The sequence below is a fragment of the Cervus elaphus genome, chromosome 1 (genome assembly GCF_910594005.1).
Source record: "Cervus elaphus chromosome 1, mCerEla1.1, whole genome shotgun sequence".
NCBI classification, from domain to species: domain Eukaryota; kingdom Metazoa; phylum Chordata; class Mammalia; order Artiodactyla; family Cervidae; genus Cervus; species Cervus elaphus.
Window position 1 is genome coordinate 75,066,493 of NC_057815.1, and position 24,445 is coordinate 75,090,937.

Genomic DNA, 24,445 nt, shown 5'->3' on the forward strand with positions numbered 1-24,445 from the left:
TGGCCCTGCCCCGGACTCCAGACGAGTGTACTCTGTTACTGTAATAAGCAGTTAGGTTAGATAAGGCGACAGGTGATGGGATCATCTGTGTTGAAGCCGAATTAGAATGCCTCGGTCAATGGATTTAATCTAAACCAAATGCTTTGGGATTCTGAAAGCTCCGGGAACAGAGAAAATGTAAGTTTTATATTTTCCCAAGTTCAAACAGAGAGCAGACAGAGAGATTCCAGAAGCTCAGAGAGTGGTAGCAAAAAAAAAAAAATGTTGTTTCTCCTGAGTTCAATCAAAGAAAGAAGTATAGTCACCCTCTTTTTTCTTCTTCTGTACACTCTTTTTTCTCAACACAGAGGAGGGTTATCCTCTTAATGCCAAACTGAACTTGATCAAAGAAGTTCTTAGCACATAGTAGGTGCTCAAATTAATTAATTAATTAATTAAAAAAATTAATACTTCTCAAATGGATAAAGGGAGTGGTGGTCAGTGTGGGTGTTTAGGGCCCAAGCTTTCAGCATCAGGCTTTATTTTGCCCCTTCTTCAGCGCCTCAGTTTCCAGATGTGCAAAACGGAGCTGGTAATACTCATGCGGACTGAACAGGTTAATGAATGTAAAGAACTAGCGTAGTGCCTTATACATAGTGGGTAGTTTCGCAGCTGATACTCACTGCCTCTAGCATCCGCACTTCCACCTATGGGATGACACGTCCCCTTCTGACAGCCTGGTGGTGATGGTGGAGGTGGCAACAGTGACAACAATGTTTTCTTGAGCCACCAAGACAAAGAAAGAGAAACTCAACATTTCTGAAGACATCTCAACATGGATTGGTTAGACTTCACCTCTTTTGGAAGCTAGCATACCTAAATGTTTAGAGTCTTCTGTTGAATCAGATAACATTTGCCAGTTTGTAGTCAAGATACAGATAGGATAGGTGAGTTTCCCAAGGTCACACAGCTTGATGAGAACAGCAGACCTAATTCCTTATTTACTACCTCCAGGTCCACTGTGCTCTTCCCAGAACTGTAAAAAAGGAGGCTTTCACAGTAGTAAATAAGCTATTTTTCTCTGAAAATGATATTTTTATAATGCCACTCCCCAATCCACTGAACAGATCGTTTTTGACAGTCATGTGCATTTGAATATCAACTTGTTCAGTCACTTTCTATCCGTTTATCCAATGTTCATTTCTTCATAGCATTTATCATCAGTTGTTTCCTTACCTCTTAATTTGCTTCCTTTTTAAATCAGCTATGTGCCTTCACTAGGCCAGTAAGGTCCATGAGAACTAAGAGTGTCTCATTTGACATAGCCCCCAGAGCAGTGCTAGAATATCACAGAAATTCCATTATCGTTACATGAATAAGCAATGCAAATTTCCTCTGAGTATAGGGTATTCCTTGCTGCTCAAATACTGAGTAAACCAGAATCCTCTAAATATATGTTATCAATACACCCCTTTAAAATAATTTTTGCTAGCTTTCAACTACATAATTGAAACTACATAATCCTCTCCCCTATTGAGGATCAGAAGGTACCTTCTCCCAACTTACTTGAGTGTCATATAACCCTTCCCCCACTGACCACAGGGCAAGTCTGAGATGTCTTAGGTTGCACGCATGAATGAAAGCAAGCCCATAATTTTGATGCTATAAATCCTGGAGTGTGGTGGTCCTTTACTTCTGGTAATGGAGATGTCCCCTCCTTCATTTCAGCATTAAAATTCTATAAAATAAAAATTATCTTGGGATTTCCCTGGTGGTCCAGTGGCTAAGACTCTGTGCTTCCAGTGCAGGGGGCCCAGGTTCGATCCCTTATCAGGGAACTATATCCCACAAGCCCCAACTAAAGATCCCATGTGATGCAACAAAGACCCACTGCAGCCAAATAAATAAATGACAAATATTTTTAAAATTGTCTTATTTTGAATTATTAGTCTCTGAGCTCTTTCTCCTACAAGAATACAATGGTGCTTACTTCTTTTATATCTGCATGAGACTGTATGCCTAATTTTGAAGATTACTCCTTTCTTCAGGTCAAAAAGGAAAAACGATTTTCCATACTTTATCTCATCTGATGCAAAAAACAGCTTTTGCAGGGTAGAAGGAAATATTCTTCTCATTTCACAGATGAGAAAATAGATATGTCCCGTGGGTAGTAAGAAGCACAGTCAGAGTTGAAACTCAGCTCCTCATTTGATACTTAACAAAGATTTAATGAGCACCTACTGTGTTGCAGACTCCATGCGGGGCTCTGGGAACACAGGGCATCGTGCAGGGCATCTTTAGTTTCAGGTCCATTGTCCTCTTCTAATCGGCGAACTCCAGCCAAGGACAGTGAAATTAAATCATAATCCGACATATTTTCATATAAAGATTTAACTGTTTTAAGGAAGTTTCTAAACAAAACCTTAAGTGGGGGTTAAATAGCATTTTAACATTGTTTCTGACTGTACGGCACACATTGACTAAATTAAGCGAAGCAGAGTCATAACCTGACTTGGAATTGAATAATCCACGCATCTAAACATTTGACAATGTCGCTGTTTTCTGGAAGAGCTAAGATCACAAACGGGGGTTCTCAGGATCCCGCGTTTGGCCTCGGCTGAGCAGCAGTGACCTCCGGGCAGGTTCTGAGCACCTGCAGCCACTCAGCTGCTGAGTCTCAGCTCCCAACTTCCAGGGCTGTCAGCGTTCCCTGGTATTCTCCTGACAGACAAAAGGGAAACAGCATGTATTCCCTCCTGTCTAAAAGAGTAGCAAGTAAAAATGGCTTTGTGATTGTAAGAAACGTCGACTTAATTAGCTTTTTCCTTGCAGGTAATAAGTGCTTCCTCCAAGGAATGCCCAAAATGAACAACACTGCTTGAAGAAGTTTATCTTTCCTTATCTTTTCCCACTTAAGATCTGCAGATGCAAAAACCACAGTCAAAGATGATAAGAAATTGTCATGGTTTATCATTTTTGAATATAGCAAGGTAACATCACCACAGCGAAAGTTAGAATCTGCTTCTGCTGATGTTTTGAAATGTTCCACTGAGAGGTGTTGATCCTATATCCCCCTGCAAACCTTAAAGATTATGGAAATCAGAAATATCTTCTATCAGTTCCTTGTTTGGAAGTTCACTAATGTTTTTCTGGTGGGTCTGTGAACGCCATGAAACGGTATGAGAAAATTATTTTTTGTATGTCATTTTGTAAGTTTATGGCTTTTCCAAAGATGCTCAAAGGAGTACATGAACCAAAACAATATGACTCCTTTACAACAGTCTATTGAGGTTTTGAATGTTGTCAATACATCCATAAGTCATTTCACATAATTTTTGGATGTTCTTCTAACTCGGCATTTGAGACCAAAATGTATAATCATCAGAGACACATTTTAAGAATATGTGATGCCTAGTTTACACCACGAAATTTATTTCATTTGCCCAATTTTGAAGTGTTTCTTGTCTCTGAAAAGCAGGAAGGACTAACTATAACTCGGTTTAATTTGACTCTGAGGACTGTAGTTCCCGAACAGCTGACTGAAATAAAATTCTGTAAAGCAGACCCTCTATTCCCTTGTACTGCCGTAATTTTGGTTTGTGGTTTAGCACAAGGGTGGAAGTTGGCTGAACCTTGTCTTCCCATCACATTTGTCTGGTAGTGGGACTGCTGGGCATTGTCACTGAGCCCTGTCCCGAGCAGGTAAAAATACGGTTCTCTGCTCTCTAGGCAATTACCATCTACTTGGAGAGAAAAAACATGTGCTCAGTGTATAGGCATCTTTTCCCCCAACAGTCCATGCTATAGAAAGGAAAATTTACAGAATGTATACAGGTTTTCACTAGAATACAAAATCCCTGTGGCTAACACTGCCCATTAATTATAATATGTCTTATTGTGAATCTATGCATAACTAATCAGTGTCTGCCCATGAAAAATACAGTTATTTTGAAGGATAAATTCTAGCACTAAAATTTTAAGTAAGCTACACAGACTTCTTTTGGATTTTCCTAAATTTGAAGTCTTCAGCAATCTAAATAATTGAACTTTCTATCACAGTTTTGTGTTTCCAAGTAAGTGGAGAAAGTTTTCTTTCCTGTAAAGGGGAGAGAGAGAAAGAAAGACAAAGAGAGAGAGAGACGAGATAAATATATTATACACATACACACATATATACACTTATTTATATACAATGCACATATATATGAAGTTCAATAGAAGTTGCTACTTTAAAAATATTTATCAGAATAGGTGCATTAAAACTTGATAAGGTTTGTAGAATTTATAGAGGCATCGCCTTCAAGGCCTGATGTGAGTTATGAAATCTAATTTTGTTTTCATAGCTCTGTGATAAAATTTTATCATTGTTATAAAAGGGGTCTTTACTAAGACTGACCGGAAATCTGAACTATCTGGCCAGGCAATAAAAACACATTCCTTAGCTGCAAAGTGTCAGACAAGCAAGGTTTAACTGAAATTGATCGATAAGTCTTCCTTTCACAGTTGAGTGCATTCACTTTACCTCATAGGATAATAGTTTTTTTTTAATGGTTTTTCCATTAATATCAGACTTCAGTGTTAGTAAGAAACAAGAAAGACATAAAAGGGAGAGAGACATGCCATCAAGAGAGAATGTTGCAATCTTTAATGGCAGAGCACTTGTGCTCAGATGAAGTGCTTGTGTGAGTGAGGGTTCAGACTTTCATTACTGATTGTTATGGGTTGAATAGTGCCTCCCCACCAAAAATCCACATGTCAAAGTCCTAAACCCCAGCATCTCAGGATGTGCTCTTATTTGGAAACAGGGTCATTGCAGATGGAATTAAAGAAGATGAGGCCCCCTAATCCAATATGAGTGGGGACTTTTGGACACAGGACACAATGTCACGTGAAGATGAGGCAGAGGTTGGGATGATGATTCTACAAGCCGAGCAACACCAGACAGTCTGCAAATCACCAGAGGCCAGAGCAGACGCAGGGGACACATCCTTCCCTCACACCTTTCAGAGGAGCCAGTCCTCCTGACACCTGGAAGTCAGAATTCTGACCCCAGAACTGTGGGAAAAGAAATTTCTGTTGTTTAAGCCACCAGCCTATGGTACTAGCCCTAGCATCTAATACACAGATGACCACAGCCACTGGGGCAGAGAAGTGAGATACCCTAGTGGGCTTGTCATGTCCTGGTAAGCCAGTGAGGCTCCTCTCCTGTGAGCAAGGCAGTGCCCCCACTCCCTCAGGTTTGGCGTCCAAATGCAGCTCATTATGCCTAGCTCAGCTGTCATCAGGGAAATCTTCTAAGCAGGCAGTGACTGAACCATAAAATTATTCTTTAAAGGCATCCAATGAAGTCATCAAACCCAGTTTTAGAACTGCCAATAACCATACCTGAAATTTCTACAGGCTATGTGATTAGACAGATCTGGGTACACATATCAGCTCTTCCCCTGACCAGCTGATGGCTTTGGCAAGTTATTTCACCTTTTCAGGAGCTCAGCTTCCCCATTCTTAAAATGTAAAAGTAGAAGCAGAAAAAAAACCACCTATTTCCAAGGGTGGTCATGAGTATCGAATGAAAGCGACAACAACAGTATGAAAGTCCAACAGGGTGCCTGGCCACGAGCTACACTGTGGCAGCGTTAGTGACCTTCTCCATCCACGTTTATCACTGATCTCATTTGATGCTTATACCAACAGGCTTGCGCAACAGTGCAGGAGGCAAGACTCTACTCAGGTCTTGACACCAAGATCTTTTCCTGGAAGGAACCACCTTCAGTTCAGTCCAGTTCAGCCGCTCAGTCGTGTCCGACTCTTTGCGACCCCACGAATCACAGCACGCCAGGCCTCCCTGTCCATCACAAACTCCCGGAGTTTACTCAAACTCATGCCCATCGAGTCGGTGATGCCATCCAGCCATCTCATCCTCTGTCGTCCCCGTCTCCTCCTGCCCCCAACCCCTCCCAGCATCAATTAGCCATCCCTAAGTTGTGTTGTGGCCTCCCTCTGGCACTCTGGTGGAATCTGGGTTGGAATCCTGTGGGTGAAGAGAATCTGGATGCAGGTCCTAGTAAACACCTGTATAAAGACTACCAAGCAGAGAGATAGGCTCCCTTGGTCAGCTGGAATAATGTCTGTCACAACACTGTTGCCCAGTCTCATCTAGCGACTGAATCAGAATCAGACTTTTAAAGCTGAGTGGGACTTTAGAGATGGAAGAGTCGACTTTCCTTATTTTAGGGGAGAGGAAGCAGCAGCTCCAATGGGCCCAGTTGGCATCAAGTTGAACGGTCTTATGAACAGCAGTTTATGTTCCTTCCATTCTATGGTTTCCCCTCCTCACAGAGTCAGCCCAGAAATGGAAGAAGCAGAATAGATCCAAAGATATGTAAAATGTCCTCAGAATAAACCTTTGCCTGAAGAGCAATGTGGCTTTCGTGGAACTGAGGCCCTTCCTAGCTCTATGATGCTTAGACCAAGCCAAGGTGAAAGTGGACTTCAAAACGGAGCTGGGACTGCCATTCATTCAAAAAAGGGGCAGTTAATCTGCTCTCTGGTTGGGGGAAAAGGTTGCTCATCTTAGTCCTGAGCACCTAACAGCTCCTGGAAGAGCTCACCTCAGCAGTGACAGAGTAGGCTGAGGGGCCGGGGAGTAGTGACTCTTGTTTGGAAAATCTCCTGAATTGGCTGACTCCCATTTACATGCTGTTTCCAGCAACAGAGATCAATCTGGGTCACCTCTCTGCCACTGAGTAAGTATGCTGAAAATTATTACTATTTCAGACAAATGTTTAACTATTCGCAGATTATCTGTGACACCACAGGCCAAAGTCACAACAGCCTAACCTGGGAGTGCGTTTACTTTACCTTGTGATTTATGGAATGAGAATTCTGGGTGCTCTGTGGGACTAATTTAATACGAAACATTCAGATGTCTGTCTTATAATGCCATTCATCTTTCCTTAGCCTGCCTGCACCAGGGGGCATGTGGTTCAGAGAGCAGGCTCTCCCTTCTCAGCCACAAATCATCACACTTGTGCAAGGGGGTGACATGTCTTCTCTCCCAAGCTGGACTGCCTGCAGCCGAGTCAGGCAAGCAGTTAAGGGTCCGTCTGGGCAATGACGGGAGAAGAGTGTTTTCCATTCTAGTGGGCCTTAGGAGTGTTTTGAAAGTTAAAGTTGGCAAAGAAGGGAACTTGATCAATGTTTCTTTGGTTTCCCTCATTAAAAAAAGAAATATAATCAGCCAATACTGTCTCATCAAGTACAAGACTCATTTTATAAGAAAGCTACGTGATACATTCTGTAGGTGGGTGTGATGTGTGTCTTTTCTCAGATTGCTATAACAAAGTGGTGGTGGTAGTGATATAGTCACTACGTCATGCCCAACGCTTACAACCCTGTGGACTGTAGCCCACCGGGCTCCTCTGTCCATAGGATTTCCCAGACAAAAATACTGGAGTGGGTTGCTATTTCCTTCTCCAGGGGATCTTCCCAACCCAAGGATTGAACCCAGGTATCCTGTATTGCAGGCAGTATTTTTACTGGCTGAGGCACCAGGGAAGCCCTATAACAAAGTTCCATAGGCTCATAAACAACAGAAATTTATTTCTCACAGGTCTGGACCCTGGAAGTCAGAGATCAGAGTGCCAGTGTGGTCATGTTACGGTGAGAGCTGTCTTCTGTGCTGACTTCTCATTGTATCCTCACAAGGCAGACAGCAGAGCAAAGAAGGAAGCTCTCTCCTGACTCTCATAAAGGCACTAATTCTATGCATAAGGGCTCCATCCTTATGATCTCACCTATTTTTAATTACTTCCCGAAGCTCCCACCTCCTCATACTATCATATTGGAGAATAGGGTTTCAACATACAAATTTACATACACAAATATTCAGTCCATAACAATGCATGTGAGGAGAAGAAAGTTCTACAAGCAAATCAAACTCTGATTCAGTGCTTCTACTAAAAAGCAGGTACTTTTTTTAAGGTTAAGGTTTTTTTAAGGTACATTTTTAAGGTTATCTTAAACCTTACATTCATTTAACAAACATCTCTTAATGCCTACTATATTGAAGGAGGAAATGGACAGAACAGGCTCCATCTTGAAAGCAGGACTCCATCTTGGGCTGGACTGTGGACTTTGTATATGTCCAGTATCTATGGAAATGACATACCAACTGGAAAACCAGAGGCCCTGGATGGAAGAGCCCCAGGGCTCATACCTAGACTCTCTGTCACCTAAAAGAATACCTTAATTATCTGTGTAACCTAATAGAATCATAAATTCTATTATGCTTATTGGGGTATGGACTTCCCTGCTGGCTCAGACACTAAAGCGTCTGCCTACAATGCGGGAGACCCGGTTTCAATCCCTGGGTGGGGAAGACCCCTGGAGAAGGAAATGGCAACCCACTCCAGTATTCTTGCCTGGAAAATCCCATGGACGGAGGAGCCTGGTAGGCTACAGTCCATGGGGTCACTAAGAGTCGGACACGACTGAGCGACTTCACTTTCACTTTTCACTTATTGGGGTATGACCACAGGCCTATTGATAATTGTCCACTGTTAATTAACTACCTAGGCTTAAAGTATATGAATCACGGGTTAACTTTGACTGTTTCTTTCTTTTCCTTTGTTCAGGCTAGTTTCAGGGAATTTGGGAAGGTGGGTTTGGGCACGTACACTTAGAGTATATGAGGTTTTCACAAAAACTGGTCGGGGTTCTTGGCTAAGAGGAGACTCTGCCTTGGACCCGCTGGTGTAATAAACTGCACTCCACTATCTGCATTGTCCTTCTGAGTGAGTTTGTTTCCCGGAACGCGTGGCTACAACAACATGATATGGAATATTCAGGCACTGGAAATATAGACGTGAACAAGCGGGACTTTCATTCAAGGAGTTTACCGACCAGTGGAAGAAAGGCTATGTCAACAGTGATAAGTGCTACAGCTGAGGTAAGCAAAGGGGGAGCCCATGGAAGGCAGTTCCCAACAGAACTGGGTGTAGGGAGGGGTCAGGGGCTTTTCCCCAGAAAGCTGTAGGAGGCGAATGTGTATAGGTAACACAGGATCTGAGGGAACTAAGGGCACTTTTAGGATGAGTGGAATACAAATCTCTGTGAACAAAGGAGCGACAAAACAGACTGCAGGGTGAGGGGAGCAGAGTCTTCCCAAGGGCATGGGAGGAATGTATTCTACATTTAGATGACAGTCCAGGGCCACTGGAAGTTTTTAAGCAAGACAGTAACATGATGTGGTTTTCCTTCCAGAAAGATCATTCTGGCTACTACTTGGATAAAGAATTGGAGAGGAGTGAGGCTGGGGTTGCACCACGACTAGTTAGGAAAACCACCAGAATTGTCCACGGAAGCAACGGCAGTGGCTTAAGTGTAAGTAAACAATGTTGAAGCACTTAAAAATCCCATAGACGCATCCCGTTTTTCTCATAATAGCAGCTGCAAGTTGCTGAAATGAAAACTGACATCTGTTTTCACGTCCGGAATGAGACAGAGGACGGTGCTGCTCACGCTGTCTTGTGTGCTATGCCCCACTGCTGCTGAGAAAGCCTCCCTAGGACGCCTCTTAAACACACAGCTTTAGTTCAATACATCATGGTGGCCCATATCAACTTTTTCATGGGAACTGGGCAATATCTAACAGGGAATACCACTCCTTGGGTGTCCTAGAATGTAACAAGGATTGACAGCTCACATACAGTTGATGACAGTCAAGTTCAGTGAGTAGAACTCACATTCCAGCATTGAGAAAGTTGCTAGCCAGGCTGACCTTGCAGCATGGACAGAGAAGGAGATATGATAACAAAAATCAAAATCCACAATGGAATCCAGCCTATCAAAATGACTGCATTAAACAAGAGGCAAGGAAAAGTTTGATCAAAAAAAAAAAAAAAGGTGTTTAACTTTCTGAATTGATTTGGGAAAATTCCCTAGATGACAGAGTGTCTTAAGTTTTGCCAGGATGTCTCTGCAAAGTCCACTTCCTCAGACAGACTTGCTTGTATTCAAAAGTATAAGTTAAGAGTTCATCCTGATCTTGTAAGCAAAGTCACAGATTTCACCTTCAAGGTCATGTTGCTTGTATAGCAAAGACCGCCATTGTTATATCATCAAAGTCAAATGTGAGGATACACCCATAGACAAGCTTCTTATTGGCTGAAGAGGAATAGAGTCAGCCTAGCTGATACCATGCTAATTTCATCCCTCATTGGTGAAGGGAGAAAAGAATCATAACAAGAACAGAATTATGGGTTTTGTACTGCAAATGCCAGCCAGGTCCACAGCTTCCTGAGGAAGGACCAGCCCACACCACCACTGCCTACCCAGGCAAGCTGTGCTTCGTATCATGGGGTCCCTGACGGAATGAGTAAAAGGCAGCTACTGGCCGGCCTCCAACCATTCAGTCTTCCATCAGGAGACACAAAGAAAGTAATTCAGAGGGTAGAGTGGCCCTAGAGCCAAAAGAAATACAAAAGGAAGGCAGGAAACAGAGCCATGAGGCAGCAGAAGCCCTGAGAGAAGACAAGTGAGCATCTTAGCCTAGAGCAGGAGAGCTCATGGAGAAGAGGGAAATTCATAGATCAAGAAGGACAGATATCACATAGCTTATAGTAGTAGAACTGTTCTCATTCTGAAGATGTAGTTAAAATTCTTTGAATCCATTATTGGAAAAAAAGATATCGCTCTGTTAGATACACTATTTAGGACGACTTTAGCTATTGTAACACATAAAATCCCAAGTAAATACATTCCATTGACTTAATAAAATTTCATTGACTTTAAAAAAAGTACAGAGGAAAGGAGAAGTGAGGGAGAGGAAGGGTAGACTACTAGGTGTCCATTTGGACAGAGTCAGGCTGTGTATCTGGAACAGAAACCACCATGAAGCCTTGTGCTGGGCTCTCCCATGCTTTCCCCTCTCTTTGTTAATCCTTCTAATGAACCTCCACCTCTGGAGGTAAACTGAGTGTGTCCCTAAAGTGTAACCTGAGCAAGCTTAATTTAACATACAATTCTAGTGCAGCTTTCATGTTATTAATAGTTCCCTTTAACCACTGCATTTAAAATAGAAAAACCCAGACTCCTTAGCATGACCTACAAGGCCCTCCACAATCTGGCTGGTGCCCACCCCTCCCACCTCAACTCATGCTTGTCACCCCAACATTCCAGCCTATTCACTATTCGAGTAGTCACCCACCTACTTCATTCACCTTTACATGCCCAGTACCCAGAACAGTATCTGGAGGTAGAAACACATGGATTAGGTCTTCGAAAAGCTTATTTTCTTTATAGCTTCTTGTCTTTTAAGGAAAGTATTGCCCAACCTATATGGATTTCATTTATGGGACAAGAGAACTACTCTGAAAATTAATTTTTCTGAGAACCCTTGTTATTGAACTGAAATAATATCCCATGGAATTGCACACTATTAGATGAGCCTGCCAGGGATGCGGGTGGCTCAGGCTTCTGTATGAACTAAACCTAGAGAAAACATAGAACAGAGAGGCTCAGCCTTCCCCATAGTAAGCAGCTCCTTCACTGGAGAAAGGGTTGTGTGTGCTTAGTTGCTTAGTTATGTTGGGACTCTTTGCAACCCTATGGACTGTAGCCCACCAGGCTCCTGTGTCTATGGGATTTTCTAGGAAAGAATACTGGAGCAGGTTGGCATTCCCTTCTCCAGGGGATCTTCCCCACCTGGGGATCAAACCCACGTCTCCTGCATCTCCTGCAATGCAGGTAGTTCTTTACCTGCTGGGAGAAAGGGTTACTTTGGTAAATAAGATCCCTGTCCCTGTTCCACAGCTCTCTCAGGTTGTACATACAAAAATGCATAGGAAAACCCCAGGAAGCTGGATATTTCCCCACCTTCAAAATTACTCTGCTCCTCGATTCACGTACCATGGCCCTGACATTATTTCTGTGACCTTTAAAATAGCAAGATGTTATCAGCACTGAAGACAGCTTATTGAACGTGGGGAGCTTCAGTGCCTCAAACCCCCTGTGTTTCCTCCAGTGACTGCATCCTGGTTACCATCTCTGGGTGGTTAGCTTCCACCTCCATTCTTTCTTAAGGGAACAGTGAGGAGTAAAGGTGACAGCATTTAGACTCAAACCCCCACCCAGGCAGTAATTGCTTCTTCGCCTTCAAAGCCCCTGAACACCAAAGTAAAAGGGGCCACAATGTTCTCAGAATTGCTCTTTAGTGCATGAGCCCTGCCCAGCTGACAAACACAGAACCCTGGACGAGTTTCCACACGTGTGGTCAGCTACCACCCTCCATGACTGGGGCTTGCCACCTGCAGACTCCTTGCCCCATTTCAGGGGCACAAAAGAAAAATCTCCGCCATTGAGCCTGGGACTCTGTATTTTATCAAGCTCCCCAGGCGACACATGCACAGGAAACTCTGAGAATCATATTAAGGAAGCATCCCTTGCTGATCCACAAATTGCTCCAGGGAGAGTTGTTGTTAAAATGAAAGATAGGATTTAAAGGCCCTTAGAAGAGAAAAGGGGCTTCCCTGGTGGCTCAGATGGTAAAGAATCTGCCTGCAATGCAGGAGACCCATTTCTATCCCTGGGTTGGGAAGATCCCCTGGAGTAGGAAATGACAACCCATTCCAGTATTCTTGCCCAGAGAATTCCATGGACAGAGGAGCCTGGCAGGCTACAATCCACAGATTGCAAAAAATTGAACACGACTGAGTGACTAAGACACACACAGAAGAGAAAAATTAAGGAAGATTGAGGAGAGACGACCGAAAGGCAAGGACAGACAAGAACTGGAAGGAAGCAGAGAAAGAGTGGTGGAGATGAAAACAGAGACTCAAATCTTATGCTTTGGGGATACTAGTCCTAGCAGTTCTGTAAGGCTCCCACCTCTCCTCCATTGCTTTCTGGCAGAGTCTGCAGGGTAATTTAAGGAGAACTGCTGGTGGTGGCATCTAGACATTGACCCCTCAACTGTTCTAGCTAGGGTCTGCCCAGAACTGACATTCTTGGAAAATCTTTGCTGAGGCTAAAACCCCAAGTTTAAAACTTCTAGGGCTGCTAGAGACAGTGTTCATCGCTCGGTCATGTCCAACTCGTTGTGACCCCATGGACTATAGCCCACCAGGCTCCTCTGTCCATGGAATTCTCCAGGCAAGAATACTGGAGTGGGTAGTTATTCCCTTCTCCAGGGGATCTTCCCAACCCAGGGGTCTAACCCAGACATCCTGCATTGCAGGCAGATTCTTTACTGTCTGAGACACCAGGGAAGTCTTGGACTGCTAAGTCAGGACCTAATCGATCCAGTGGTTGACTGAACCATCTATCTACCCCTAAACCAGCACTAGAACACAGCAGACAATGAATGATAGCACGTCCAATTCAGAATCACCACTGTACTTGCCATATAAATATAATTTCCTGTCTCCTTTCTTCCGCCCTCCCCCAACCCAGTTGCACCCTGGGCATAAGCACTTCCTCTCTCCTCATATATTTCTATTTGCACACTTGGCACAGGGAGACAGCCTATTGAGAGTGTTTCCCATCACAGACTCACAGAACTAGGAAAGACTCTAGCTAGCCGCAGGCAATCACTGAATGTCCGCCATTACTTTACTCTCATCAGCACTCACCTGGGTGGTCTTTGTTGATCCTGCTTTGCATGTGCTTTTGGCCAAGCAGCCCCAAACCATGCCCTTTACTTAGAATTCTCGCTTATTGCTTTTTGAGAACAAAACTGCTGCTCTTTCTTTCTGCTAAACCTCACTTGAGGAAGCGCTGAGATCTGCTCAGAGGCAGGAGGGAACTAGAGCCACTGATTTAATAAAAGCAACTGAGGATCACCACTGGGTCCAAATTCCATTTGACTGAGGACATTTGCATCTGATTTTGTCAAGATCTAGAATAACATGGACTTACGTGGTTTGATCACTCGCTTCTAAATGATGTCAGAAAAAAACCTGCTGTTTGGGTGAACTGTAAGTCTCAATAACACTCAGCAGCACACGTGGCTATTAATTAAGGTTAGCTCACAAATGCTGCTGTCACTGGCCACAGTGTCTAAGTGATTCTCTTACAAAAGAGAACGGATGTATTTTTACCTTTTTGTTGTGGTTTGCTTGTTTGTTGCTTTGTTTTCTTGATCCATACAAAAAAATATTCAGTTATTATGAACAATCAAGAACAAAATGCAAATTCAGGGTTATCACACCACAAAACTGCATCTGGATTTTGAATCACTTCTAACGTGTCCTGTTTTGTAAACCTACCATAAGTACACAGATAGAACATTTATTTATAAATGGTGCCAAAATCTCAAAATGTTTGTCAAGCTTTCAGACATGTTGTTTTCAGTTAGTTTGCTTAAAAATATGCAACTTCAACCCAACACTTAATCAAGTAACAAAGGCTAGAGGTGGGACAGAAACATCCAGAAAATTCTTTCTCCCAAGGACAATCACAAACGCGGGTACATGGTTGATTAACATCTGGATCAACTTAAGGGTGTTTGCAAACCAGCAGGAAATAAATTTCGGGAGAACACCACAGACTTGAGGATGGTTGCTTTAGTATTTAATAATAAATGATTTCCAGTTGATAGAAAAATATTGAAATGTGACTTAAATATACAAGGCTGACTCAAATTTGATAAGCATGTCCCCAAAGGAAATTCCTGGGTTTATTAAAATCTTTGGAGGGTTGAATAGAATTAAAATAGTCTTATCCCATAGTCCTTGCTGAAGGTGGAGTAACTGCCCTCCAGTCCACATGGATGGCGATCATAGAAGGGCAAAAGAGCAAATTTTTGTGTATGCAACTTGAAATTTTGCCTCAATGTGCTCTGCTTTTAGTAGTGTCAGTCCACATGATCCAGGCAATCATAGAAGAAGGTCAATGATAAAGAGCAGGGCTGTTCTTACTCTGAAGTTAAAAATGGTTACGAACTGCCAAGATACCCTGTGCAAGCCATCGTCAACAAAGTACGTGTCACTGCCTTGCTGGTAAAATGTGATGTGTTGATGACTGTTACATTACATCTGAAATCACATTTACGAGTAATAGAAAAGTTCCGTTCAGAGTTTTGCCTTACGTCTCCTGGTACACTGATACAGTGTTGTGTGATATTACCAATTTTCGCTTCAGACATGTTCACACACAACAGTGAAGACTTCACAAGAATCTGCACATTTGATCCATGGTGAAATCACGCCATTTTCATAGCAAATCAACTTTTCCTCAGCAGCAAAATGATAGGTACTTTTTCACCTAGAGAAATGCCCTTCTTTTCAAGGAATCTGGAAAAAAGTAAAACTAGTTCTATGTCTCTGGGGATTGTAATCCAGTTTTTATAAGAAGAGGCCCAGCAGGTAAGAATCCTACTGGCCCACTTTGTGACCGGGAGCATGTTCCTTAACCCTTCTTGTTCAACAAAAGGAAAAGCGAAGTGGGGGCACATGCAATCTTTCTTTCATATGTATCACAAAGGTGTCCTGGAATGCCTTCACATCTCTAACACTGCACAACACATAGAAAAGAGGTCTGCAAAAGGGCAAATTGTTGTGTATGCAACTTGAAATTTTGCCTCAATGTGCTCTGCTTTTAGTAGTGTCAGAGGCAGCAAGAATTTATTCACGCAACCTGACTGATTTGCAGACTGGGAGTAAATGCTAGGCCTTTTGCAGCGATTACCAAGAGCCCCTTTCAGTAGAAATGATCTACTGCCTTCCTGCACCACATTACAGTGGTGGATTGAGGAGTGAGCCCAGCTGAGCCATTCTGTACACTTTTAGTCAGGCTGCGATTTATACTCAGATGGAGATGCCAAAGGCTTTCAGAGGAAGAAAGAAGAGCATTTCTCTGGAAAATTTTTTTACCAGAACCAGAAATCAAACTCTGATGTGTCACTGATATTTTTCTTAAAAAATAATTCTTTCTTCATAGCAGAAAGAAATTAAAAGGTAAGTTCTCTTCCTGTAGTATTGCTACATATGATTGCTAAGGATATCCCTTGACCCCTTAAGAAAAATCCTCACATGATTTTTTCCTTCAAGTGGTGCATATACCCTTTCCCTAAGTTTCGGTATTCACAGTCTACGGCTTTTGGTTACTGAGTTTACGTCAGAAATGATCCAGCTTCACTCTGTGAACAACATCTAGCTGTGCTCATGAGGAATCCTGTTACCACAGGCCAAACTGAGGGGGAGTGGGAGGAGGAAAAAGCAATTCATGTGGGGTTTGGTGGCCGCCAGCCATTTCATTTTCATTTAGTAAACGTAGGGTTTTAACATGGAACCTTGAAAAATAAAGTGGCTGAGCCAGAAAAATGTCAGTTTGACTCAAATTTAGCATTAGGTAGTCAAAGAGTCTTTGTTATTATCAAATTATATATATAATATACTATATACATATAAGTTATATACATACAATGAATATATAAAATTATTTTTATATATAGTACATATACTACTTGACCCCACTAAATATAACTATATATATATATATATATATATACACACACACTACAATTATCAGTCTATTTTATTATCAAATTATATATAGGAATAAAAAAAGTTTTGTTGTTGTTGTTTAGTCACTACGTCATGTCTGATTCTTTGTGACCCCATGGAGTGTAGCCTACCAGGCTCCTCTGTCCATGGGATTTCTCAGGGAGGAATATTAGAATGTGTTGCCATTTCCTTCTCCAGGGAGTCTTCCAGACCCAGGAATCGAACCCATGTCTCCTGCACTGAGAGGCAGTTCCTCTACCCCTGAGCCACCAGGGAAGCCCAACGTAAAATGAATAATATAAAATTACTTCTATATAAATAGTACATATACTACTCTTGATCCTACTAAATTTAAGCACATATGTAAATATATATAAATACACTACAATTGTCAGTCTATTTTATTATCAAATTATATATAAGAATAAAAAAGTATATATAGAATAATATATACTATTTGATCCCACAAAATTATTTTTCAATAACAACCAGTATTTTCCTTTTCCTAGGAGAAAATACACCTAAGATAGTTTACTGTCATTGCTTTGTCGAGTTTTGTTGTCTTTCTAAGAACAGATTTGAGGCATCAAATGCCACTGAGTAAAATGGAGAGGGTATAATGTTTAAAGGAGATGGCATAAAATTAAGAACGATGACTAATCATCATATCACATCCTAGCAAACACATAAGTACGTCCACACACCTACCCCAGTGAGACACAGCACAACCTAGGGTGGCTCCGCTGGGAATTCAGTGAGTGAAGGTCCCAGGGATCGCAGCTTTGCAGATGGTGACAGCACGATGTCTGTGGCTTGAGGGCCCTGCTGCCTGCAGATTCGGGCATAATTTGCTCTGATCTCCACCAGTTGCTTTAACTCTGTGAAAAAAATTATTTTGAGAGACAAGTCAATGTATTTATGGCAAATAATTAAAAGTTCAGGATGATGAAAAACTCGAAGATCCTTCAGAAACCCTCGACTCCCACGCCGGACTCTCTCATTACACACTTGACTTGCTTATCACATCAGATATGTGTTAACATTCTTTGGATTTCTACAGAACGGCAGTTGCTAGAGAGGGCTTCCTTCCAAGCTTTTTATAAAGCCTGAATTGGAAGCTAACCTAGAAGTAGTCTAAAAATTGAACCCACTGAAAAGATGGTAAACACAGCATTGAGAACCGTGTTCAGAATTGAAGACAAATGGCATAAGGCACTCTTTTAATTTTGTTAGGGGTTTGTGTGAAAGACACCATTCTAACAGTGTCTGATTTGTTTTGCCAAAACAAATCCATTTTTCAAAGACCAAACGTGATTCTTTGGTGGCTTTCACATGCTGAATGTTTTTATATTATAGTACATAAAATAAGTTCTTATTAGGTGTTTAGTTTTGAAAGTCCCAAGCTGCCTTATTTTCTACTACATACTTAAGTCAGTAGGTCACAGAAAAATTATGAACAGAATGATTCATTAAATGTCCCTTCACAAGAGTATATATATACATGTATATATATGCTAATAGCATCTCTCTCTCTTTTCTAAAGCATTTTGAGTGTTTAAATTTCTATCAAATGATTGTTTCTCACTTAATTATTTCAGGAAAAACAATAAAATGACAGTTTATATAATAAAATAACTTTCTAATAGCAGCTAAGTTAGACTCTCCACTATCAATTAGATTTTCTAGAACATATATCACCCACTGAAAAGATCTTAGACAATTGGGGGAAACCACTAACACTTTCACCATTAAAGGAATATGAGGACCCATTTTAAGAGGGGAAGAAACAGCTCTTTAACATCATAGTAATCGATGTGGTTAAAGAACTGAAGATGCAAAGATGAATGTCTATATAGCCTTGTCAAAGGTCTACAGAGCTAACAAGGAAGAAAATGGTAGGAAGAGTAATGTTTGCATTTTCAGTTTTCTCTTTTCTTTTTCCAGTTTTTATGGGTAACAAGCTTGCTTCTGGGAAGGTAGCCTACATTTCTCTCTGTGTTTTGGATACCTCTCTGGCTAGGTTGCCTGTTACTTATCTGAAAGGCCCAATGAATACAGTGGGGCCAGGAGGGCGACGTCCAGGAAACAGAAGGCCATCCCAAGAGTACAAAAGATTAAGCATAAATAACGAAAGGACTGGGAAGTTACCTTCTACCACACCACTTGTTTCCTTACTATTCAATTACTTCAAGTGTGTTCATATACTTAACTAGATCCAAAACTCTTTCAGGGAAGGAACTCTGGCTTACATTTCTTTTATTGGCTATGGAATACAGAAAGCTATCAATTAGTACGTCCTGTTAAGAACGACATCACTGGTTCATTCTAAGTAATTCTTCTAAATAATTACATAGTGAGGGTCACCAAGAACTGGGGTGAGGGGTAATGGTGAATGATGGGGACAAATACAAAGAATATAAAGATTAATGCCCTTCTTTGATATAGGATGGTGCTGGGGGAATCTCAGAACAGTGTTAGGCATCCCAATAAATCCTTGTCGTCCTGCATTTTAGTTTTCATTCCCATATTTTTGCCCCTTCTAGGCTAAGTATAAAGATAGGATTACAACTGTTTTAAAATTTTTTGGTTTCTATACCTTATATATGACATAGTAATAAAAATTTTATGGTGACTTTTAAAAGAGATAACCTAACATTAGTTATTTTTAAAATCCCAGGTAATTCATTTCTAATTTTTTTTTTCCAAATCACATGGCATGTGAGATCCTAGTTCCCTGGACCAAGGATTGAACCTTTGCCCCCTGCAGTGGAAGCACAGAGTCTTAACCACTGGACTGCTATGGATGTCCCCTGAATCTTCTGATTTCTTTAAAAATGTTATCAATGTTTTTCAGGATATCCTGAAAATTCTGTCTTTGTTAATGTAGACTTACCCCAGAAAGGGGTTTTAAATTTCTCAGGATAAGTAGGATGAAAAACAAGAATTGGTTTAATACCAAATGTTATGTTCTCTTCCATTTCTAAATTTATCAAAAAAAAGTTGTTGAAAGACAGACAAGATAATAAACAAGCATATATTTACTTATCAGTAAACAAAATAAATCTGTAAAGTGTACATTTGTTTTTTAAAGAAACATTAAGTTTTAAATAACTTGCAAAGTAGGAAATCAAGGATGCCTCACTTTCCTCAGGGTTCATGCTAAAAAATGAATACCTTCAAAGGAGGCCTTTTAGAATTTCTACAACTAAAGCCCCTTGGATAAAACTCAAAACTAACAGAACTTTCATAGAATGCTTTAGCTCAAACAGTGTCAACAGTGAGCTTCCAGCAAATAAATATGGAATTTAGCTTTAGTAATATGGCGTACAAAAGTGTGGAGTAGGATAGTCGTTAAAAATCATCATGATGGGATATAAAATTCAGTAAAAAAAAAAAAAAAAGCTCTTTGAAGAAACAAGTGAATGCTTTAACTCTTCAAAAACATGATGGAAAAGAAATCATCACTCATACCTTCTTGAGTTCTAAAGCTTTGCCCTGTAGACACACAGATGACCATGTCTCGCTCTATGTCATCCCACGAGTGCATTGGCTCTCCGCTGGGGGTGTACAGTGCTCTGGCCGGGTGGGCCAGCTTGAGACGAGACGAGCAGTCATTCAGCAGCTGAAGCACAAAGAGACACGTGCTGGCTGGGTGTGGGATGTCACAATGTGTTTAAGTATTAAAGAATCAACTCCTTGAAGAGAACTATTATCATGATATAAGTATTCATTTTATTTATAATTGCTAGAAAGAGGTATACTCTGTAGCAAAGGGAGCTCTACTCAATACTCTGTAATGACCTATATGGGAAAAGAATCTTAAAAACAGAAAGAGTGGATATAAGTATATGTCCTGACTCACTTTGCTGTGTACCTGAAACTAACAACACATTGTAAATCAACTACACTCTGATAAAAATTTAAAAAGAAAAGAAAGAGGTATAGAAGGAGATGAGAAGGGTTTACAAATGTTCCCTAATGCAGTTAGACAGTGAGGAACTTCAGTGTTTGTCAGTGGATTTGTCCTTGTTATTCTCTTCAGTTAAGTTCAGTCGCTCAGTCGTGCCTGACTCTTTGTGACCCCATGAACCGCAGCACGCCAGGCCTCCCTGTCCATCACCAACTCCCGGAACTTACTCAAACTCATGTCCATCGAGTCGGTGATGTCATCCAACTATCTCGCCCTCCGTCATCCCTTTCTCCCCCCACCTTCAATCCTTCCCAGAATCAGGGTCTTTTCAAATGAGTCAGTTCTTTGCATCAGGTGGCCAAAGTATTGGAGTTTCAGCTTCAGCATCAGTCCTTCCAATGAACACCCAGGACTGATCTCCTTTAGGATGGACTGGTTGGATCTCCTTGCAGTCCAAGGGACTCTCAAAAGTCTTCTCCAACACCAGAGTTCAAAAGCATCAGTTCTTCAGTGTTCAACTTTCTTTATAGTCCAACTCTCACATCCATACATGACCACTGGAAAAGCCATACCCTTGACTAGACAGACCTTTGTTGACAAAGTAATGTCTCTGCTTCTTAATGTGCTGTCCAGGTTGATCATAACTTTCATTCCAAGGAGTAAGCATCTTTTAATTTCATGGCTGCAGTCACCATCTTCAGTGATGTTGGAGCCCCCAAAAATAAAGTCTGCCACTGTTTCCATTGTTTCCTCATCTATTTGCCATGAAGTGATGGGACTGGATGCCATGATCTTAATTTTCTGAATGTTGAGTTTTAAGCCAACTTTTTCACTCTCCTATTTTACTTTCATCAAGAGGCTCTTTAGTTACTCTTCACTTTCTGCCATAAGGGTGGTGTCATCTGCATATCTAAGATTATTGATATTTCTCCTGGCAATCTTGATTCCAGCTTGTGCTTCATCCAGCCCAGTGTTTCTCATGATGTACTCTGCATATAAGTTACACTGTTCTCTATTTTACCACATAGAAGAGACTCCTTGCTGTTTAAGAAATGACTCAGTGTGAAAGATCTTGATTTGAAGAATCTCTATTTGTCAGAATAGCTCAATTTTTTTTCCCCCTATGAGCAAGGCACTAGAAGGACAAAAGCACTGACCTGGTTCTGGCCTCTGTCTGACCTCAGACAAGTCAGGCAATGTGCCTACCAAAAAGTCTCTTCAACTATAAAATCAAAGTTTTGGTCTAATACCTCTTGGATTCCATGATTCTATTATCATCAAAGGTTTTTTTTTTAATTGGTAAATTAAAAAGCTATCTGTTAGAGCCTAATTCAGTTTCTTTCAATTTTCCTTGAAACAGTAAAAATACACATGTACAGATGCAAAGTGTCAACAGTTTTAAAGATCACTCGACCTGTTGTCAGACCCCTAAGGGTGGTTCCATTAGTGTGAATAGACTTTAAAACAGAATATATAAGCAAGCAGGAAGAAAGTAAGACATTTCCACACACTTGCTTGTATGACTTTTACCTATCATCCAGGCCAGACAGCAACTCTCCCAAAATGAAAGAGCCAGGTTCGCATGAGCCCCAGTCACCTAGTACTTCTTTTTATATATCAAATTAAGGGCTACAACTCACAGCAATGGAGTTGTAGAACTGGGCAACTTATGGCATCTTTCATCTGGAAAATGGTTCAGAAATATGAAGGAAGACAAGAGAGTGATGAGATAATGCAATTCAGGGACTGAATTTTTCACCCAGTATTTTGAGAAAGGGATGGATGCAATGAATTGAGCAGTAACAAATTATCCCAGAATACATTCCCATCTGTAGAGGGGGTAGTCAGACAGGAGCAGTGGGAGAACAGACTTAAATGCGGTCCTGCACCCTTTGCTGAATAATAGCCAGTCAGCAGCAATTTGATTCTGATTCAGGATCTACAGGAGGATCCTACAGCTCCCAAGTCAAAATTTAGGGGAACAAAAGAGAACTAATGTCTCCAGTCAAGAGAGCTCTCCTTGTAAAAGGAGATATAAATAGAAAAATGAACCTCAGCAGTAAGTGGATTATGAAAATATTCTACAACATAAACAGTATCTGTACATAGCGTGAAGAGATTTTTTAAAAAGATTTACAGCACAAATACATTTTAGAGTGTCTGTATTGTGCTTCCCCAAATTTAAATAAAATATGACTTCCACAGACACACACACACACAGAAGTGAGATGACAACAGCTTAAAGGAAAGGAACATTGCTGAGATACAGGCAGAGATAATAATGGTGATGGTGATGATCATAATAATAGTAGTTTAAATTTACTGGCACATTTCTATGGGCTAGAAACTTATCTAAAAGTTTCTAAGGATAATCTAATATTATTCTGTGGGAATAATTATTATCCTTTTTTTATTGGTGAGAAAAATGGAGAACAGAGAGGTTAAATATCATAACCAAGGTCACACAGCTGGTAAGAGAAGAAACAGAGTTTTAAATTGATATGAATAGAGAGCTGAATGAGAGACAATGAAATGAAAGATTCAATAGTAGAATTAAACTCTGTCTTAAAAGCAGAAAAAAGGAGACTGAATATTGTAGAAAATCAAATTGTATTAGAGAGGACTAAGTTGAGAAAATCTCCTAGGATATAGAGGAAGGATAAGACAAAATTTATGAGAGAAAAGTTAAACATTTGTCACATCAGGACATCAGATATTAAACCTATACAATATAGGTATTAGTGGAGAAGAATTCAGAATATATTAAACTTAAGGAATTATAAAAAAAAAAAAAAACAGAAGAAAATCCTCTTCTTTCAAACATGTCTTCATATCAAATAGGTTAACCCAAGATAAGGCAAAGTTAATGAAAAAATGACTAACATTTAACTTTAACTGGGTTAAAAGTATGAATTTCAGACAAAGGGGAAAATTCAGTTATGTTTAGACCTGTTTTCTGCAACAATGATTACTAAAGAAAATGGAGGAGAATCTATGAACCTTTTAGGGTAAAAGGTTTCAGTGTAAGAATTCAGTATCCAGCTAAATTATTACTTTGGTTACAGGAAACAAAAGATATTCTTATGTGTAGAAAAACTCAGAAACCATCACTCAGATACATTTCAGATTGTTTAAAAAAATGAATGAAATTCCTTCACCATGGAAAAGCCATAGTATAAAGTGACTAATATTAAGCAATAAGATCACTAGAACATGATACAGCTGTTATAAAAAATGGTTAGAAAATAAATCAGTTTAAAATTTTAAAATAAGTCTTTACAGGGAAAGTAAAAATGCAAAACATCACTAAAAAGGCACATGGGAAAGGAAAAAAAAACAAAACAAAACAAAGCATTCCAACTTTCCAGCTATTTATGGAGGGAAAAGATCCTGTTTCTTCTTTTTTCCATTGTTAAGAATATTTAAGACCTTCTAGAACTACCACCCCAAAAAGATGTCCTTTTCATTATAGGGGACTGGAATGCAAAATTAGGAAGTCAAGAGACACACGGAGTAACAGGCAAATCTGGCCTTGTGGTACAAAACAAAGCAGATGAAAGGCTAACAGAGTTTTGCCAAGAGAACGCACTGGTCATAGCAAACACCCTCTTCCAACAACACAAGAGAAGACTACACATGGACATCACAAGATGGTAAATACCAAAATCAACTGATTATATTCTTTGCAGCCAAAGATGGAGAAGTTCTACACAGTCAGCAAAAACGAGACCGGGAGCTGATTGTGGCTCAGATCATGAACTCCTTATTGCCAAAATCAGACTGAAATTGAAGAAAAGTAGGGAAAACCACTAGACCATTCAGGTATGACCTAAATCAAATCCCTTACAATTATACACTGGAAGTGACAAATTGATTCAAGGGCATAGATCTGATAGAGTACCTGAAGAACTATGGAGAGAGGTTCATGATATTGTACAAGAGGCAGGGATCAAGACCATCCCCAAGAAAAAGAAATACATAAAGGCAAAATGGTTGTCTGAGAAGGCCTTACAAATAGCTGTGAAAAGAAGAGAAGCTCAAGGCAAAGGAG

General features: G+C 40.6%; 1 protein-coding gene across 1 annotated transcript in view; it reads right to left on the reverse strand.

Moving 5' to 3' along the window:
- Positions 1 to 2,934: 2,934 nt before the first annotated feature.
- Positions 2,935 to 24,445, reverse strand: part of DCDC1 (doublecortin domain containing 1) — a 447,948-nt gene continuing 426,437 nt past the window's right edge. The window contains exons 37-39 of the mRNA XM_043908575.1: positions 19,956 to 20,106; positions 17,193 to 17,362; positions 2,935 to 4,075 (exon numbers count right to left, since the gene is read on the reverse strand). Of these exons, the coding sequence (XP_043764510.1) occupies positions 17,214 to 17,362; positions 19,956 to 20,106 (300 nt within the window). The 3' untranslated portion in view covers positions 2,935 to 4,075; positions 17,193 to 17,213. The remainder of the gene's footprint in view (positions 4,076 to 17,192; positions 17,363 to 19,955; positions 20,107 to 24,445) is intronic.